This window comes from Anabas testudineus, chromosome 22, assembly GCF_900324465.2.
Source record: "Anabas testudineus chromosome 22, fAnaTes1.2, whole genome shotgun sequence".
Lineage (NCBI taxonomy): Eukaryota > Metazoa > Chordata > Actinopteri > Anabantiformes > Anabantidae > Anabas > Anabas testudineus.
The window spans coordinates 1143703-1164840 of NC_046630.1; the positions used below are offsets into that span (position 1 = coordinate 1143703).

A 21138-nucleotide genomic window follows, 5' to 3' on the forward strand; every position below is an offset into this window, starting at 1 on the left:
ATGATCTGATACAAGAAGTGTTACGTTCAGTGTCGAGGTGTAAATACTGCTGAACGTTGGGCTCAGTTTCATCTTTTGATTTAAACCCAGACGTCTTGTGTGGTTTGCAGCACTGAGCCGGTCTAGTCGTTCCAGTTCTTTGAGGGGACCACGTCTGGATTTTGTTGCTTTTGTCAATGCAGTGAAATGTAAAAAGGTTTCGGTTGTATCAGGAGGTTTTTGGTCATTCTTGGTATTTCCACTGAGGTTTTATAACTAACACTGTGAAGGACACAAGCTCAGTCTCGATGTACTCTGTGTTCACAAAGACCTGTTGTCTGTGGAAAACGAGAACCGTTACCTGGAAACCTGATAAAGCTCTTCACACTCCTCACAGCAGATTCAGCTGCGTACTGCTGCGCATGTACACGTATTTTACAATAAAGATCACACACAAACCACAGTTGGATCATTTGTTCACAGTTAGAAAACAAGTATTTCAACAAATGCTCGATAAATCACATTGTTACAGAGAAAAACATAAAAGACCGTCAACATTTCTGTGGCCGTTGAAGCTGAAATGCCAGTTTTGGAGAGGACAGAAGCATCGATCAGCAAGAAGGAGGCACAAAGAAGACAAGGCCATGAAGGCTTCAGATAAACAGCCCTTATTTTTTTCAGCTCTATGACAGTATCACACTAATATAATAACCCTGATACATGCTGTTCTCCTTTGTCTCTGTATGGGAGGAGTTCAAATGCGGCAGTTCAACTGTGCCTTGCTTATCGGTAAACAGACATCTTGCGGAGCCTGACAGGAGGCCTCTCCTGAACCATTACTGTCCACTGAGCAGCACACGGGGCAGCAAACTGTAAAGTTTAAAAATTAATTTGCAGTGATCACTACATCCGCCCACTGTGTGTGTTCTGATGGGAAAAGATTGTAGGAGGAACATGAAAAACACTGACATTTAGTGAGCTGAAATCCCAATTAAACTGAAAAAAAGGTCTAAAGTCACGTTCTCTGATCTCAGTGCAGGAATTAAAAACCTTATTAAATGTTTTGTGGAAGCCAGAAACACAGCAAAGCAGAGGGGATGTAATTATTTCAACATACGCTTCATTTCCCTGGAAATCCCAAAACCGCTTTTACACATTCACAGGAAAATCGTTGTTTGTAAAGCAACATAACAAAGTGACCCGACCGACGGCTGCTGTGAAAACTACCATATGTCACAAATATCAGAATAACATTAGGAAAGTAAATGAACAAAGAAATGAAACAGACCCTGTGTTCTGCTGGGACGGAGACGGCTCAGCTTCTTGGAACTGATGGTTTGAACTGTGTTTATCAGTAAGCAAGACGACACTGGACTGGACCTGAGTCTAGGCCACGATCACACGAGGCTTCGTCCTTTTTTTAATCTGCTTTTTCATTTAAAGCCGAGTGGTTTCACTTTTTAATGCCACCTCACTGCTACCAGAAGGACACTAGCAGAAAGGAGCAGTGGTACCGTGGGCTGAGGTCCATTAGAGGTTTACTCAGTGGGAATCTAACTTTACTTTACTGACCGTGGTCGGTTCGAGCACCAAATGGTCCATGAGAAATTAACTTTGACATCCAGAAGGTGAATGAATAGTGCGACCGTGGCCTCGTTACAGTGAATCCCATACAAAGACAGAACAGTTTGTATGTGAGCTGTACAAACAGTAAATGTGCTGAGACAACGACAATCACGTGATTACAGAGGACACGTTCAGGTGAACCTCCTGTAGAACGGAAAACACCCCACGCTGATTTTTCTGTGAGTTCAAACTGTTTTTTTATGTATTTAATTATCCTTTGTAAATTATTAATGTTCCTGTAACCTCGGATATGGACACCGCTGCTCTGCTACGGTGTCTCCCTGTGATGACAGAACAATATACAACAATATAAAAATAAAATGGTGATGGAGAAAGATGAGTCGTCCTGTCAGTACGAGAAACAGGAACCTGTTCCACTGAAGTATTTCTCTGGAGCAGTTTTTGGTATTTGAATGTCACTGGTATTGAGAAGGATTTTCATTCCTAAACGCTACAAACCCACAGTCACAGAGCTGAACTGCTCATTATTGTGGATCTGTTCTTTGGGAACGAGACCCTGACGCTGACCTTTGATAGCTACCGAACCAAGAGAAACCGTGGGAACTAAATTAGTGTCGTCCTGTTGATGATAACGTTAAATTCTTTAAACTGAAGGTATTTGTCTTTTTAACTAAACGTTACATGCAATAAATAAATAAATGATTGATGAATAAAAATAAAAAGGGTTTTCTTTGCAGCAGTAACTGTAACTAAATTCACTTTACATTCTTTTATTAAGCTTTTTAACATTCGTTCTTCATTAGGTCAAAACTAAAAGAAGCTTTAGTAAAACGTGCAGCGTCCAGGAGAGGTTGACGTCTTCTAAATAAGAATTAACATTCTAATTCATGTTAATGGAAATGGCTCCAACACTTTAACTTTACTTTTCTCACTAAGAATCTAAACGTTCTGAACATTGGTTGTGATTGTGATCTGCCCCTGCGTCATGAGAGCCGTGACCTGTTTTACTTTATTCTAATCATCAGTGCAAAGGCTTAATCCAGAGTGATGATCTTATCAGAGGCACAAACTGGGAGGTTTGGTGGTTTCTAAAGATAAATGAATGGTTAGAACTCTCAAAAACTGTGGCGACTGCACGTCAAGGCAGAACAGTTTGAAGGTGCTCAGAAGATCTAGAAGAGATGGGTAAAAGGAAAGAGTCTCATAATTATCTGCTCTGTTTGATTAGGAGGGATAATTCAGAAACACTGGCTCCTTTTGGGGTTTGATGTCCTTATTACTCTTTAATTGGTCCTCATGTTATATTATTACTATTTTAAAATCCATTTATCAGCCCGTGCTTTGGTACAAAACAACTGCTTCTATTTGCTCAACAAAACAATTGAATAATTTTCCTTTATTTCTAATAACCGACTAAAGTAGATTAAATTTTTATCTTGTCAATTTGAAAGAAGAAAACAATCGATAAAAGATAAAAATAATTATGAGATCCCTATCTTGAGATAATCAAACTAGATCTATAAGCGTAGGATAAGATTTATAATTAAAATAAAATAATTTGATCCTTAGTGGGAGATTTAATTAATGTGAGGTAGCAAAGTCATAACCAGGTAATGGCATTAATGGCATTTTGTAAATGCACCTCCACGGCAAACAGGTAAGTTTAATATTTCATGTATTCGGTGAAGGAAACATTTCTTTTATCCAGAAAATGTACCACATTAATTTGAATGTTGTTCTACTTTGACTGATCTCACCACTTGTTTAACTTCGTTTTGTTCCAGTCGCACTTTCCTTGTCTCACGTCCTCCTCAGAGTTCACTGACCCTCTCACTGAGGGTCTCCAGCTCCTGCTCCTGGTAACGCTCCATCCCCGGCCCGACGTCACGGGGACCGTTGCTGAGATGCAGGGGGTAGTCGAGGCCGCTGAGCTGGGCGTGGTGATGCCAGCGCAGGTCGTCGCTCTCGTGGGTGATGTAGCGCTCGTTCATCCGGGATTCCAGGTTCCTCAGATCCAGCCACATCTGGTAGTCCTGGTGGAGAAAACACTGGGTGTAAGGTACAGTATGAGTCTCACAATGTCTGGTTCACAAAATGCCCCAGAAACAATTAGAAAAGCTGATTCCACCTGTAACCAGGGGTGACTGAGGGTCTTGTCGACGCTGTATCTCTTCCTCATGTTCACTTGCAGCAGGTTGTTAATTAAGTCAATCGCTGTGAGAAAGAAAGAAACAAGTTAGGAATCATGAAGGAAAAAGCCACGAGCGAGAAACATCGAGGTAAAATGGAGGTCGAGTGTCCGGCGTAGGGAGAGATGAAGAGAGGGAGGAGGATGTCGGGTCGACCCCCCCCTGTGGTGAGGGGCCAGCCGGGGCTAATGAGCAAAGCTAACATGATGTTAACATTTCTTCAGGGGTCAGCGGTCTGAACAGCTCTGGGACTCCAGGGGCCCCTCAGGTCTATGAGGGCCTCCATTGCTTGTCATTATGCACATGAATGGACCACCGCATGAAGCACCCCCGGCCCCCCTCAAATCTGTCTGTCCAGCTCTCACTAGTTTTTCACCCGTCAGACTGAAGCAGCAGCAGCAGCAGCTCTGTCCCTGTTCACAGAGGAGTCACATGACCCAGCTTCAATCTACAACACCCGTCTGCCACACTCAGTGTTTATAAGGTTTATATGTTAATAACATGCTCCATGGTTCTTGATAGATCTTTGCAGACCAGTGAGTGATTCACTCGCATTTCACTAAAACATTCTTCACTGGGTCCAGCTTGAAAGGAGAACACAGATTTGGAAAGAGCCGGACACCCTGGACAGGCTGCTGAACTACCACAGCGGACAACTTCAACACAAATGTTAATAAGGAGAGAAGGAGGGGACACTCACACCCACTGTCCCCCTCCCCAACCAACCTGCTGCAGTATCCCACAGTTGAGTTTCCTGTATATTAATATGCTTAACTCCATATCACCTGATATTTCCTTTTGAAACAGGGCCGGTCATTTGTTTTGTCTCTATATGTGTCTTTGTCAAACCAGGAAGATCAGCATTTGAAGATTCAGTGTGAAAAAAGGAGCGGTTTCAGAAGTGTTCCATCTTCATTTAAGCATCTCTAATAAAAAACTAACGTGAATCGTGTTTGAATGTGGGCAGAAGACTAATTGAGTTCTGTAACAGAGGCCCTTTAAAGTGCCTTCTTTTAAAATGATCGTGGAGAATGGAGATTTTTTTGACGCACAGAGTTTATTCTCTGACATTTAATCCTCCTGCGACTGGCAGAAATGACTTGCATTTATTCGGAAACGCAGCTGAAGTCGTTCTGGCAGCATGAGGAGGTGGAAGGAAGGTTAAGAGCTCTTCAGGGATCCAGCAGAGGAGCGAGCAAGTGAGTCAGGCTGATTTAAATCTGTCTCATAGTCAACAGGACAATTCCAGCCAACACACACGCACAGACACAGCGGACACATTTAGAGACAATGACGACAACAACATGAGTCACGCAGCAGCAGAGAATGGCTCGAACTGACTTTAAGGATGTGCTGGTGTTCTTATGCTGCAGAAATAATGGCCTGTGCTGATGTTAGAGCTGCACAGAGACAAGCGTGTAAAGAATGATAGAACTATATATAAATATCCAGTTTTGGTGGAGGGAGGATGTTAAATAAAAAGCTGAAGCCAGCATCCGTCAGTTTCCAGACATGAAAACTAACCTGGTTGAAAGAAAAACAAGAACGTCTGTAAACTACATGATCTGACCACTGTAGGTGCTGCAGCCACCACAGGTTTTTAAAACAGCATTCGCTGAAACGAAAGATTTCTAACTGACTGAAAAACAAAGACGGAAAAGATCAAATTATTAAACAAAGATTCATTTAGTGTTTGCAGCCAGAAGCTACTAGAACTGGTTGGTGGAGCTCATCATGATATATCATGATTAACTCAGACTTTAATGTTTTTGTGGATTATTTTGAGATTGAAATAAGAGAAAGAGAGAAAGAGAAATAAGAGCTCAGCAGTAACTGACGCCTTAACTAATACAGAAGTTTTAACCTGATTGAAGAACAAAAAACACTTTAACAGCATCTCATCATGTTTGTATCTGTGGTGGTGGCCTTCTTTCCTTCTTTCCTTCTTTCCTTCTTTCCTTCTTTCCTTCCTACCTTCCTGAGAGACTTTCTTCCAGGGATGAGGAGGGTACATGAAGGCAGCGTTTTGGATCTGATCATTAATATCTTCATCTTCATTAAATGGAAACGTCCCACTGAGACTGTGAAGAAACAAACAAACACTGAGTTTTATATAAAACACATTATTATATCAACCTACAGTGAAATCCTGTGAATACGTCACTGTTCATTAAATATTAAATCTGCATTTTCAGAGCTTATTGTCCAAAGTCTGTTTGTAACTAGTATGAAATTTAAAATGTCTAAATGTAAATGTATTATAATTATTTACATTTATTATGTTTATTAAGTTATTGAGATTTTTATCCATTTTATCTAAACTTTTATTTTGAAATGACTGTGTTGGAAGACAGGAAATGACCAGGTAACAACAGAAAAAGCATCATTCAGAGTAAATGAATGAACATTTCATTCTCCTCCTACCTGACGTAGATGATGACTCCAACTGACCACATGTCCAGAGAGCGGTTGTAGCCTTTGTTCCTCAGGACCTCCGGGGCGAGATACGCCGGCGTGCCGACTACCGAACGCCTGAACGACTTCTCACCGATGATCCGAGCGAAACCAAAGTCGCACAGCTTCACCTGCAGCAAGACGACAAAACCTGTTTAATGTCCTCTCTTCAGTTCACTCAACACTGTAGAAATGTTCAGGATCAAATGACGTGTCTCATCGCTGGGTTCCATCATCTTATTATTCTTATTGCTGCAGCGACCGAACTACATTCATATGTTCTTTAAGTATCAGCTGCTCCCTCTCCTCCTCTATAACCTGACAGGAAACCTAGACACCGTCTCCTGAGCTGAGTTTGGTGTTTTACAAGCTGCAGACGCCCTGTTAGATCCTAAGTCCAACATCCTGTCAGCAGCAGGACGTGTCTGGACAGAAAACACAGGAGACAGGATGAGTGTGATGAAGCTGCATCTTTACACAGACTCTGAGGAAGGAATATGTCGGTTCAGTCCTGTTGTGATGAATCACTTGTCCTCAGCAGGGCTCCGACTTCCTGCTGCATAACATCAGAGCGTCTTTGTCCATGTACGTGTCCAAGTGTAGGTGGACTGACGGGTTCTTCAAGTGTGGATGCTGATCAGTCGGAAAAGACACTGACATGATTTATGTATGACCAGGTTCTGGTAAATAACAGAACCAGAGGCCTTTTACCGACCCAAGACCTGAACAAGTACCTGTTTCCAGTTGTGCTTTAGTTTCCACAGCTGTTTACCTGCCTGGTTCCATTAGCTGGATTTCAGCACACCTCACTCGTGATTGGTCAAAAAGATCTCACCAGTAGTACAGCAGTAACTCTACTGATTATACCACATGTACCTGGACCGTTTTCCAAAGTCAGCGGTTTCTCTCTCTGTGCTAAGCTAAAAGTCCTGAAATGGACAAAACGTCTGAACGCTGAAGAACACGATTCACCTCCTGTTCCCTCCCGTTCTCTGTTTTATACACAGTGTTTTCATGAATCCTGTCTGGTGAAATACAAGTTGATTAAAAACCTCTGTGGCCCTCGAGTTGTCCTGTAGCTGACAGACGGTGAATGAAGCACAGAACTGCCGTTTTCAGCCAGTCGGCTTCACGATGCTGCGACGTGATGTAAACAGAAAGACCAAATATTCACTGATGGAACATATAAGGAAGGTGAAACGGTAAAAAACACGCAGGCAAACACAGACAGTGCATTAGCTGTCGGTGTGACTATTAGCAGCTCTCTGCAATTTTCTGTCTCCCCTCCAGAAATAGCTGTTTGTGTCAGACGGACTAACTGTGAACTCTAATGATGCATCAGGCCGGCTGTTGGGCTGTGGATTCCTCACACACACTTTACTTCCTGCAGCAACTGCTACTCTGAAATCAGGACACAAATAATTACTAATGTCTTAAAGAGAGTCTCTGGATTTGCTGCGTTTCTGTGTTAAGTATGAATCTTTTCCTCTGTCTTCAGTTCTTTCTGAACATAAAACACAAAAGAAAATCATATATATACCTGTGGGAAGGAGTCTGCAGAAGCCAGCAGCACATTTTCAGGTTTCAGATCACAGTGGACAATGTTCTTGAAGTGAAGATGACGCAAAGCCACCAGGATCTGAATGAAGTAGTAGGTAAAGTCAACATAAGAACTTTACAGGAAGCCATAGAATGATCCAAATCTAAAACTGCTGAAGGCGGCACGAGGAGAATCAGAAGTGCTGTATCTCCGAGTCATAAACATGCAGATCATAACATCATTTTGTGCCTCTTCTGAGAAAACAGACATGAGATTGTGGGTTTTTTCTCATGAATTCAGTTCTGTTTTGTGTGTCGGTGTACCTGTGTAACCAGAAACTTGGTGATCCTCTCCGGCAGCCGTCCTTTCTCACTGGACAGGATCATCTCCAGCATGTCTCCGTGGAGCTTCTCCATGACAACAAACACGCGATCGGGCGTCTCAAACATGCAGTCCAGGTTGACGATACCCGGGTGGTGCAGACTCTGGAAGGAGGAGGAGATGTGACCCTCTGTTAGCTGCAGGCTGCAGATGCTGTAAAACTTTGAGCTTGGTGGAATTTGAATTTGATTATTTTTCTGTCCCAGTTATCGGAGTCCGTGCTTCTGATGATGACACAACAACAGACTCAGCATTAGAACAGACTGAGAATTGATACTGAAGTAAATTCGTCCAAATTCGTTGTGTAGCAGACAGTAAATGAAGTAGAAACTGAAGTAAACTGTGTTTTCTGTGCAGGTGTGTGATGCAGTAGCAGCTTCTGCAGGTTGAGCAGCGCTGGAATATTACAGGATGTCACACCCCCACAGTGTTGCCACGGTAATGAAGTCGTTCACGACAGGAAGTCTCACTCACTGCCAACAGGCTCCCGAGCAGCACCGCTGTGTGTGTGTGTGTGTGTGTGTGTGTGTGTGTGTGTGTGTGTGAGAGTACCTGCAGGATGGCCACCTCGTTCCGCAGCTGACTCTCCTGTTTGGTGGGGAAGCGGAGTTTGTCTATGATCTTGATGGCGACGTCTCGGCCGGACTTCCTGTGTTTACCTGTGTGAAAACACCAAATTAGCATCATAAACATTGTCAGCTGTTGTCATATCGAGTGAACCAGATTTTTAGGGTTTTCACAATTTGTTACCTCAATTAATTTTAAATATGATTCTGACGATTTGATTGGAATCTGTTAACAGTTGACTGGATGTGTCTGAAGCAGCAGGACGTTTTTAACCATGCATGACAAATTCTTCCAGTACAGTTTTAAATCTGACATTTGGAGAATAAAGTACAAAGTACATTAACCTCCATTTAAGGCTACGTTCCCCTCTAAACACTACAAATGTGATAATCATGGAAAAACTAAAGTAAACAAATTCAGTATCTAACACTTTACTGCCTCCATCGTTGGTCGTAAGAGCATATAAATATATTTCACTATGTATTTATAAGAATCTGTGGTTTTACCTCCATAAACGATGCCAAACTGTCCTGAGCCTAGAACTTCATCTGGGAAGATCTGATACACAGAGTTGATGTCCTGAAAAACAACAAAACACTGGAGTAGAACTCAGTGGACATGAAGCACTCACAGTTCAAGTAAAGACACAAATCACATGTATGGACGGTGACCGGTGTGAAGCACTGCACTGCTCAGAGCCCTGATTGTCCTGCTCCAGGTGAACTGGACTAACTCCTGCTGCCACCCTGAAGACTTATTACTACTGCATACAGTGAGATTACACTGTCAATGTTTAAGTTGTATAATTAGTTATTAATTATCTTCTTTGGGTCAGAAACTAACGGTGAAACCCACCAAAATGTTGAGTTACGTCTTCAACAAAGCAACACAACTGACTGCAAACAGGATTTTTAGATCTACAATCAGCATGTTGAGGAGAAAATGTGGGATGAGTGGGAGCAGAGCCCACTGTACTGTAAAGACATGAGCTTTCAGGGTTTAGGTTCAGAGAGTATCAGGTCAGAGGCTGTTCCTCTGATGGAAACCTGCTACTGCTGCAAGTAGAGGAAGGTGAGGCAGGTTGACTGAAAGTGGGTCCAACAAAAAAGTGAATTGCATCAATTCATCACCTGGTGGAGGAGCTTTCAGAAAAGGTTTTAGTAGAGGACGGCCTACTGTGCACCTCCCCGAGTGTAAGTACACAGCGTCAGGGACCCGCCACAGCTTCGACACAAAAACTGCAAAATATTTTCTCCTTCATTTGTCTGCAATCACGTCTCCCTTTTCTCCCCTGTTAGCTGACAGCCTAATATCACACCTCAAGCAAAGAGGACAGAAATACAATATTATAAACCTCCTCCCCTTTCCCTGAGCGTGCTGCCTAATTACCATCTGTTGCTATGGAAACCCGGAGCTGAGTGAGTAATCACAGTAATCTCCATTTGAGGTTCTTGAAGATGTGCTCACCTTGGAGACGGCGAGGTGCACGTCTGCATGGAAATGGGACTGGATGTTCTCTGCAGTTCCCATTTACATGAATAGAGTTTGCCGACATTTGAGCCTTATGTAAATCTTTATGATGTAAATGTACAGAGCGTTTGAAACACATCGACCTGCTCTGGGGAATTCTGTGACATAATTAGAAGACATATCCTGAAATGATTATAAATGAATGCAAATGAATAAGACGTGCGAGCCTGCAGCAAAGGATGAGACGGAGGAGACACCAGTAGAAACAGGATGGAGCGTTTAGGGCGTAGGTCTTAAATTCATGTCAGAAAGTTGATGGGGGAAAGGCAGAAGCAGAGCCTGCAAAAGGAAACCTGCTGTCATCACCACTCTGCTCTGCTGCACTACAGCCTGACACTGACTGATTTGAGCTCTTTGCAGAAACTAGTGTCAATAATTGAAGTAAGGAAATTTGACGCCGACACTGTTCCACAGTTTGTCGCTGGAGAGAAGTGACACCACTATTGTTGCTGTGAAATCTCTTTAGAAAACTAATGTAATGAAACTAATTAATGTTTATTTATGTTAGGAGCTGTGTAAAGAACATTAATATATCATTATCTCTACCGGCCGAGCAACACTACCCACCCACACACGCAGTCACCAGCCAGACCTCCACACTTCCACTGTCAGTGTTTTCTGCTGCAGTGGCCTCAACTACTGCTCATAATAATTCACCATGTTTGTGATAGTTGTGTGTTCCAGTGTACACAACATTACGTCTGGACGTTCTCTTGGAAACATGTACAGACACAATAAATACCACCAGCGCTGTTTGTATCGAGACACTCACAGCTCGTCTTTTTCCATTGAAGAGAATCTGAAAACAGGTGCGTGACAATGAGAGCATCACTTCCTCTAATCACTCGATGCCTACTGCTCCACGACCAGCAGCTGAGCTGATTGCTCTTTTGTTGATACCTTTAATCTTACAGCTTTGGGGAATTTTCCTTTAATCAAATATCCTTCATTTGGTTTGTTTCTAAATATATTTAACTACTTTAAGCTCATGTTATTTTCATTTTTACTCATTGGTTTGAATGTATAGATGCACAGTTTCATCACATTTTATTTCTGAAGCTATTTGGAACACTTGGTTTTTAAATGTGCTCTATTTTCTACATTTGATTTGGATTTTTCTAAGCTCTCCTGTCACTACTGTCAAAACATTTTTACCTGACTAGTGAACATGTTTCCTTCATGTTGGTACTTGTGTTTAGTCAATTAGTTACCGTACTTTTCTATTTCAAAACTCCCTGTTGAACTCACAGGTTATGCAGTGGATCACTATATGAGCAACAGTGATGCACATCGTTATTTTTAGGTAGATGTTCGGTGACGTGCTCTACAGCTGCGTTTGTTGTGTTTTCTTACCACGTTCTCCTGAATCTGGCAGTTGGAGACAGAAATACTGATGGAAATTTCCTCTGTTGAAAAGACAGAAACAACATCAGAGTTTAATGAAATCACTTTAACCAAGTCTAAATGATGCACGTCACATTTTAAAATGGATCAAACTTCTCCTGAAGAAATGTTTTTTGTTCTCAGTAGCTTTTGTTAAAGTACATGATCCCACTAATGTGCGTGTTAATAATACATGTTATATATTTGAAGCCTTCTGGCAGTTGAGACAGTCTTATTTCAGTGTATTTTCCCCACAGGTGAACACACACAGTCAGAGGCACTACTGCGACCAGAGCCGAGCGTTAGTCATGATCAGTTTGACGTCAGTGAAGGTCTGAAATATCTCAGATGGCTTTTGTGTGGGCGTCGATGGCGCTGAGGGGATCTGAGAGTCTGCAGGAGAATTCAGCAGCAACATCAACAGTAAGACCTGAGCTGGAAATGTGTGAGGGGTCTTTTTAGAGACGAGATAATGCTAGAATGACATTTACATTTCTCCAGTTTTATTCCAGGTAAATCTTCTGCCATACCGATGTATGTATGTACATGTTACCCAGACGTTTCTTCATGTCTACAGGTGTTAAACTGGGTCTTACTGTGACCACTGCGGTGGGAACTGTGGGACACTCCTGTAGAAACAGCCGGCATCAGAGCGTGCTGGATGGCCATCTCCCACATACGAGCCACATCCTGCCCCACGCCACTGATCTGAAATCAGCCAGTAAAAACAGTTTGAGCTGGAGAAGCACGGGTGCAGCGATTGAATGTTTTGTTCTAGTTCAGTGATGCCGTGAACCTGATCAACTGATTGATTGATTTACAGTTAGTTCAGTTTAGCCTGTTTGTTCCAGTCTTACAGGGACTGGTCTTTGTGTGAAAGGAGCTAATGAGTGAAGCCACAGAAAAAGATAAAAGTTCAGAAGAACAACATGAAATTAGCATCGTATCACAGTCAATCTCACCAGGATGCTGCTGCCAGTCAGAGATGACTCGGATCTCTGCAGATTCTCTCCAACATAGTAAACCAGTGAGACTGTGGCGATCTCGAAGCAGTGAGGATTGGCTCCATCAGGAAGCAGAGAGAAGGTCTGAGCTGGTTCCAGAGATAAGATCTCTGACAGAGGGATCTCCTGCCGAAAGAGGAGGAGGAAGGAACGAAATGAAACAACAAATGAAGAAACTAAACTGAACTGAAATTCAAATTCCCTGAAAATAAGAGAAAGGAAACTTGTTTTACCTTGTAGTATTTACTTCCTGTGTCATTCTGAAACAGCGTGATGCATTTACTGTCCAGTCGCCAGTAATGTCTTTTCCTCTGAAACACAGATGAAATGAAAGCAGAGAGAGATGCAAAGTGTGAGAGGAGAGAGGAGTCATGAAGCAGAGAAACGCTGACATCAACAGAAACACATTCAACTTGGTTCGGTTGATAAAACCCAAGAAAAGGAGGCCGTTTTATAGCTTCAATTTTGAAAGTATGTAAAACTCTGAAGTAGTAGGACGTGGATCGAACTCCAGATGAAACAATAATACATTTAATAATAACATAGGTCTTTAATAGCTACAGGAACTGTTGAAGTTCTGGTTTTCACATCATGTTCATTGATGTCAGTGAAGGCAGCTGGACTCTGGTTTGGACCCGTCTCATCCTTAATGGTTGGTTGAACTTAACGCATTTCATTTTACACTCCACTACATTACACTGTCAACCCCACGGACGTTTCACTGACAGCAGTATGAGCTGGTTTCCACTTACTGACATGTGGTGACAGGCAGCATGAGGTCTTCAGACGTTAATGTAAATATTAATATATACCTATATAAGTAATACATAGAACTTTTTTTGCTGCCTTCTTTCTGCATTTTTGCTCTTTTTGCTGAGAATAATATGTAAAATACTGAATAAGACAAAACATGAACTGATACCAGAGTGTCCTTGTTGGTGTAGTGGACCATCCAGCCCTCCTTCATTACGTTGCTGCTCTTCCTCTTGGTGTGTTTGACCGACTGAACGACCCGCATCAGTGGGATGTTGTTACTGGTGGTCGGGCTGCAGGGGGCGGGACAGTGCACAACCTCAGACCTGTGTGTGTAGGTGTCTACACAGCATGTGTGTGTTTGTGGGTGTGTGTTTGTGTACCTGATGGCCCGGTTGGACTCATCCAGGTCGGGGTCGTGGAGGTCACAGAGGTCACCAGGCCCTGCATCCAGCAGGAGTCCCCCCTCCGACGACAGTGGATCATCCATGTCGTCTAACAGTCCGCCACCTCTGTCCAAGTCATGGTCGTCGAGACAACCCTCCACCATGACGACATCGGACTCTGCCCCCGGACTCAGCAGCTCTGCAGAACAACCACCACCAAACATTTTAGACCAACATGATGAGAACAGTTTTAAAAAGTGCAAGAACTTATTTGAGTTGGGTTCAGGTTTGTATGTATGTGGGAGTCAGTGAGAGTCCATGTATGTAAAAGTCCAAACGGTGTAAACCTGCCTCCATTTTTGGAAACTTCTCCCAGGCAGTTGTTCGGCACCTTAGGAGCACATCGCTTGTGACAGTTAAATTTACAATCTGAGAGAGAAAGAGAAACAAGTGAGGAGAGTAGTCATTAGGTTTCAGTAGGCTGTCTAATATTTAAATATGAACAATGCACAGATAATAATGCTTCATGTTAACAATGATAAAACACCGAGATAAAAAATGTGTCGGTGTTGGTTTCTTTATTCAATTCACTTATAAGGATAAAGGCTGAGGCCTGCTCAAGTTGGCCAGGTAAACAGGTAAGAAATGTCCAATGCTTGTCCTTAGCATGTTAGCTTCAAGAAACGTGTCACTAAACAGACAGGGAAACCCACGGTCAGTAAACAGAGTCTGAGGAAAACAGCACACCGGGCCGGAGCAGACAGATCCCACCACCATGAAACAGAGGGAAATAGAACAACTAAAGGTGAGGTCACAAGTGAAGCTTCAACAATGTTACAGTGAACATGTGGTATCTGACTTAATGCAGGTGGTGCAGAGCAGGTTAGTGAGTGGGCGGAGCCAGGGGCAATAGCTTAAAGGGGAGGGGCTGAGAGCAGCGAGGAGACAGGTGTGTGGGCCAATAGGGTCCAGGGTCCTAAAGGTATTAGTATAAAACAAATAGTCGAGCAGGCGCCAGGTGAACAATAAAGGCAGTGTTTTACCCAGTAAGCTGTCTGGACATAAATCTAATAAATCTAATAGGATTTCTAAAAACATACGGTTGGAGAAACAACACTGACTTTGTTGAACGAGGACAGTTTCCTGGTCCTGTACCTGCTCCCAGTGGATGCTCTCTTCAGGTTTTTTTAACTTTAGTTGTAATCTAGTTTTCAAATCATCTGAATTGATTCTCACCTTTACACTGCAGTCCTTGTCTGAAGAGGCCTTTCAGCAGCTTCTTGCAGTGCTGGCAAACAGTCGGCCGTGTGTATGAGTGGATCAGGAAGGTGTGGGGAACTTTGACCTTTGACAGCAAAAGCTTGTCCAGTTCTATGGGACGGCCGACATACGACTGGGAGCTGGAGCGACGCTCTCTGCCTGGAAAGTAATCTAACTGGTTCTTCTGCTATGAGGAGACAAAGATCAGATGACCAGCGTGAAAGATGCCGCGGTGTCTGTCACGGTGTGGAGGTATTACATTTCAGATGGGACAGCGTAGATACACTAGAACTTCTCAATGAGACACGCTCCCTCATTTTGTTCTTGGAGTACTACAGTACAAATACCAGAATGAATGTGGTGGGACTTACCTCCATACTGGGACTGACTGGAGACTGGAGAATGAGAGAGAACACAAGAAACAAAGAAAGACTGTTTGAGAGGACACAGGTCTTCCCACTTGATCTCTTAAACACACTGACAGTTAATTTAGTGACTCAAACCCAACAATTGTCGCTTTAGGACAATATAAATAGACTTATTATTTGTTCGACTCTCTGATTGCATGTCACATCTCCCAGTAAAGATCCGAGTGTGCTGAGTCATCCAGAACTAACAGTTCATGACACAATAATCCCTGCTCAGCAAAAACTTTTGTGCTGTCGGCTTTTGTACAAAGTAATCAACTAATCCATTAATCTTCTAAACCAGGGGTGTCCATCCTGGTCCACGAGGGCCACTATCCTGCTAGTTTTCCTACTATATCTGCTCTACCCACTGCTGATTACCATGAGGTGTGTTAACCAATCAGAAGCTGGAAGTGACGGGCTGGTTTGAAAAGAAGCAGGTTAGTGGTCATTGAACCCTGGATTGGACACCTCTGATCTAAGCTAAAGCTGGCTAGCCCAGTTTACTTACCAGTAGAGCATCATCAGTGTAGTGGGGGGGTGAGGGCTCCGCAGACAGAGGGCGGCCTAAGTTGACCAGACCCCCAGTCAAGGACACATTGGACGGGCGACGCCTTCTCACCCCACTGCAGTTATTGGGGATTTTAAAGGCACAGCGCTTGTGATAGTTCAGACCACAGCCTGAAGAACCAGAGTGACAAGAAGACAACAGATTAGTTCCTCGTTTATCTGATTGATACAGGAGCAGAAAAGGGAAAATGAGATGATACCAATATGTCTTTTGTAAGCAGAAAACTACATCAGAGTGTGCACACCTTCACATTTGAGTCCCTGTCGTACGAGTCCCCACAGCATCTCCCCACAGTGGTCACAGAAAGCTGGAGCTCGGTATGAGTGGACGAACAGACAGTGTGGACGGATCTGGAAGTCCTCCACCGTGGCTGAAGCTGCAGAAAATGAAACATCATCATCCAGGATATGTCAGGTACATATGAGCACACTTCAGTCAACACTGATCACATTTTGTTTTCTACAGACTTGTTCCACACATGTTGGCTCACCAAGGAAAATATTTGCAGAGGTCCAGATTCCATGAAAGGTGACGAGTTGCTTGGGACAAAACAAGTCAGAAGTAAACAAAGCTCTACTGACACCAGTAAAACAACACCGCAGTGTTGTAGAACTTCAAGTAGAGCAAACAAGCCGGTCTCTAAGACCCCCTGCATCTCTCTGAAGTGATTTCTCTTTTTCCCAATTTGCAGGATGTTTTGAAATCTGCACAGAGACGAGCAGCTGGTGATCTGGGGTGACCGGGCGGGTGGCCAAAATGGCCAGCTGAGCCCAAACATCCTCCAGCTGTTTTCACAAAAACCCAGTTGGGTACACTGGCAGTGCCGAGGACTCCGGCTGAGGAATTCACAACACCAAAGACAAACCCCACTGGCCTGTGGAAGGAGTCGGCGCTGAGCTTCTGGTCCAACTTTAAGACCACTCTCTCTGGTCCAGTTTAGGGAGGTGTTTAGGACCAGACTTAAGCTCAACATGTGTTTGGTTCAATTTGCAAATAGGTGACAGCTAAAGGTTTAAATAATTTCAGTTTTTTGGTGAACCCCTCGACAAGAACTTGATTCTTCAATACTTGATACTTGCACCTGTCAGTGTGGGAAACCTTTATGTTTCTGATCAGTACACTTCACCACAGCCTATTTGTATGATAGCCTTGATTTTATGATCACTTGTCTGCATCTCTGCTGGCTCCGCCACCTTACATTCTAGTTCAACAGTACTGACTGTATATCTCTTTACGTGTTTCAGTACTTTCTGACTTCTCTACTGTCTGTGGTCCTCAGTTTCAACCTTTGGTTCCTATGGAAGATGTAATTTTTTAAAAGCTTAGATTAGATTTGTAGAAAAATAAAACAACAAACTCTGAATGTGTTCATATTGAAGGCACATGTCAGCCCGTGAAACACGGTCAGTGTGGCTCATTGGATCTTTATTAAGTTTTAGACACATACACAGAAAAATAAATTATTGAAATTCTGTTATATCACCATCAAATAGAATTTCAATAGAGTTTTTCTTAGATAGCCAGAGAGAGAGACAGCGTGCGAGGGAAGACGTGATGGAGATAAACACAACAGTAGAGACAAAGAGTAATGAATGGGTTGTTAGAGGGTATTTTGTAAATGTTTTGGAGGTATGAGAGGCTCTTAGTGGGCACAGATGGACTGAGTGTTTGTTTGGTTGGCTAGCAGGCTTGGCAGAGCAGGATGGGTAGTTATGGATATGCTTTTCGCTCTCTCTCTTTCTCTGCATGCATTTCTGATTCTCTCTCGCCTTTTCGTTTCCTCTTTCACACACATTCTTTAACACACGCAGTCGCCCTGTGCTGTGGTCCTCCAGCAGAATACAGCTCTGATTAGACATTCTGCTGCAGGAAATTACCTCCATTTATTCAAATTATTGTTTATGCCTTTTGTTTGGAGGGCCAACATATGTTTGGAAGTCTGAACAAGCTCCCAAACTGTTATTATATGCTTCAGAAAATGACTTGTGTGTGTGTGTATGTGTGTGTCTGTGTGTGAGAGAGAGGGTCTCCTAGGTAGTCCTTGTCTGAATATAAATGCCTGTGTTTATGTGTGTGTTCTCTGTGGTGGAATTAGGAACGTTAAGGAACGCTTGCTGCTCGCTTGTTAACCCACAGGCAGAAAACAAACACTGCAGGTGGAGAATGTGTGGTGGAACAGCTGAGCAAGGTGTACTAATAATCCCATTTATGTTTATTCAAATGCAGGTATGCAGCAACAAATCACCTTGAATGTCCGGTTATGGTGAAGGTGAGGTGTGTTGGTTTGGTTTTCCAGAGTTTCTCTGTCCTTACACCAACAAAATGCAGCTACTGCCCACGACAGCCTTCGTAGCTCTTCAGGTATCAGTAATGATCAAATCATGACTCGTCATCGTGTCTTTATGTCTGATCACAACTAAATCATTTAGTTTGAACAGTCGTAATCCAGTCACATGACAAATCATCCTGTCCAGCATCTTTGACCATTTAGGGTGAAAATAAATGTTACTGTCTATTTGGCATCTGATGTCAAATAGGTTCAACTTCAAGGCCCAAACATGACCTGCATGAGTGTCAATGCTGGGGACTTGTTGATATCTCTGCACGGCTGCAGGCTGTTTAAAAACTCATTTTGTCATTGAACATGAATATTATTTACAGGTTGGGAGCTGGTAATGTGATGTAGGTGTGTGAAGCTCAGTTATTAATGTTCATATGCATATTAGTTCTGTATTTTTCTCTTTATCTGTATTTCCTTTGTTCGTTAATGTGGGTGCTAATGAAGTTTAGTGTTTGTCTTCATAACAAAATTTAATGAAGACAATAAAGCACAGGAAAAGTACAGCTGAGTAATAAAAATCCCATCATCCCCGGGGTTTATTGTGGTTGGTAAACAACCGTAATCAACATGTACGCTGATTAAAAAAAACTGGAGGAAACAATAGAGTTTGTTAAGCAGCTCCCTGGTTAAAATCACAGCCAATAAAACCTGTCTGGCTGAGTGTTTCGGGAATTACCAGGATGTTTTTTTACAGGTCGTTTGTGACCAATCAGCTCGCTTGGCTGGAGCTGCCTGTTACACCATACAAAGTTAATTTCCTGTTTGTTTCCTCCACACGTCGAGCTGTCGCTGGGACTGGCAGAGAGCTGTTAACAAAAGTGTTTTTAACTGACTGTCAGCATCCTGAGAGGAGGAGGAGGGAGGAAAGGTAGAGGAGGAAGACGAGGAAGAAGAAGGACGGATTGGCAAAGAATAACGGAGACGGCGAACTAGGTTGAAGATGAGGAGGAGCAGAACGAAGAGGTGAAAAAGAAGAGGATAAAGTGGAGCAGAAGAAAAAAGAAGCAAAGCAACAGATAACGAAGACAAAACAGGAAGAAGGACAAGGAAGGAAAGGAAACAAGTGAAAAGGGACATGAGGAGAAGATCTTAGTTCATGACTCCTCAGCACCTTCAATCTTTCCCTTCTAAACTTTCACTGTGTCACTTAAATCGATTTCAATCTGCTTCTTCCACTTCAGTTCCTTTAACTGTTTGCACTTTAACTGACCTGACTCGTTTCAGCTCTTTTCAAAAATCTACTGTTTAAATGGTATCTTGGAATTTTCTTAAAATGAATCTGACTTCAGTGTTTCTGTTTCTCTCCCACTTCAACTTTTCAGATTCTTACCTGCGTACATTTGGACTCAAACTTCCTCCAGCGCTTCACTTTAATTTCCCACTTAAATGTATTTTGTAAACACGTTTTTTTTTATTAAGTTCTGTGATATTACTATTGTTGCTAAAATATAAAGATAAGATTCAAGTCGAACATCTGAACACGCTCTGTTTCTGCACAGATGGGAAAGAAGTAAAATGCAAAACAGGTTCATTAAAAGAAACTCACACAAATGCAGACAATATATGCAAATGTACGCACACACGTAGCGTGTGGTGTCAGAGAGGCAGGAAATTGGGAAGCAGCTGTTGTCAGGCCGTTAGCGTAGCACGGTGTGAACACCTGAGTCCTGAGCTGGACGACAGCCAGACAGGCGAGTGTGACAGAAGCACACTAACCGAGACACTAGATCATTATTAGACACATCTGTAGTGATTCATTCTGCCAAAACTGTTTACAGTAAAGATCTGAAGATAATTTTAGCCCATCTGCTGAAGTAATTAAGTCGTGAGTCTGGTGCCTACAAGAGGTTTTTGTTGCTGTTGTGTTACCTAGAATTAAAGTATTCGAACGTGATTTAACAGGTTAGCTGGAAAATACTGAGGATAATTTGATATGATCCTGGATCTGTTGGTTCTTCCAAAGTCATGAGCTGTGTACTGATCCACAAAGTCAGACCTGAGCAGAAGCAGGTTTATTCTCAGGTTTAGTCACAGCTGCAATCACGCAAGTCAGACTCAGCCTGGATTCGCTTATTCGTCCTGCACCACAGACTTCCATTGATGTCCAAAAACAATTCAACTGTGTGACGTGAGTGAGGGATTAGGGAGTTACGGACGATATGATAAAAATGACAGTTAGTCTTTTGAAGGTGGAAAGCCTTTCCTACTTGCTCTGCCAAACGTCCACATCTTTACCGGCGAGTTAGTGGAAGAGAGAGTGAGTCTTTAACTTCCCTGTAATGTCCGTCTCCTCCCAGCCCCCTCACCTGACAGCACGGCCTCCACCAGGTCTCCCTCCTGGATCTGAGAGGCCGAGCGCAGCAGCTGCAGCACGTTCTCTGACGTCTGGTCATGACGAAACAGCAGGATCTTCTCGTACATGCCGTAGAAACCACACTCTGGTAACTGGCAGAGACAGAGAACAGAGAAGTGAACAGACAGCAGCAGAGGACCGGCTGAGAATAAAGTCCTGTCATCAAAGTAAAAATCGAACAGCAACGTTTCACAGTCTCGTGCAAAAACTAAACTAAAAACTAAACAGAGCAACACATCAAATCCTTCTGAGCCACTGATCTGATTTGATGTTTGGTCTTTTGTCTTTTCAGTTTCTCACCGTGGGGAAGACATGTCCCCACTTTTCAAAATGCTACTTCACACTTTCAGTTTGGTTTATTCTCTAAAATCTGTCTGACCAGGGTCTCACAGTCCAGCTGTACGGATCTAGATGAGATAGGAATGATGGTCTGGTGGACTATTTCCACCAAAC

General features: G+C 42.9%; 1 protein-coding gene across 4 annotated transcripts; it reads right to left on the minus strand.

Moving 5' to 3' along the window:
• Positions 1–530: 530 nt before the first annotated feature.
• On the minus strand, positions 531–20768 carry LOC113147766 (serine/threonine-protein kinase D1-like). 4 transcript variants are annotated; one of them, XM_026338983.1, is made up of 21 exons: positions 20639–20753; positions 16236–16367; positions 15932–16101; positions 15385–15408; positions 14990–15200; positions 14105–14182; positions 13751–13952; positions 13537–13660; positions 12848–12925; positions 12573–12740; positions 12207–12318; positions 11581–11633; positions 9204–9276; positions 8683–8789; positions 8073–8234; positions 7750–7848; positions 6180–6340; positions 5730–5836; positions 3695–3780; positions 3388–3599; positions 531–585 (listed from the first exon to the last, which is right to left on the minus strand). In XM_026338983.1, exons 1-21 carry the CDS (start codon positions 20751–20753, stop codon positions 531–533), a joined length of 2529 nt encoding a protein of 842 aa, XP_026194768.1. The 4 variants fall into 4 exon arrangements, with proteins under 4 accessions (XP_026194768.1, XP_026194765.1, XP_026194766.1 ...); XM_026338980.1 differs by lacking the exon at positions 531–585 and having other exon boundaries at positions 2327–3599; positions 14990–15197; positions 20639–20768; XM_026338981.1 differs by lacking the exon at positions 531–585 and having other exon boundaries at positions 2327–3599; positions 20639–20768.
• Positions 20769–21138: the final 370 nt, after the last annotated feature.

What these genes read in the sequence shown, in the direction of transcription:
- LOC113147766 (XM_026338983.1), bottom strand. Translation starts at nt 20,753, where the DNA reads ATGTACGAGAAGATCCTGCTGTTTCGTCATGACCAGACGTCAGAGAAC. An exon ending in GAGTCCAACCGGGCCATCAG is followed by an intron (nt 13,661 to 13,750) that starts GTACACAAACAC and finishes CGCCCCCTGCAG; the next exon opens with CCCGACCACCAGTAACAACA. An exon ending in TGACTGGCAGCAGCATCCTG is followed by an intron (nt 12,319 to 12,572) that starts GTGAGATTGACT and finishes GGCTGATTTCAG; the next exon opens with ATCAGTGGCGTGGGGCAGGA.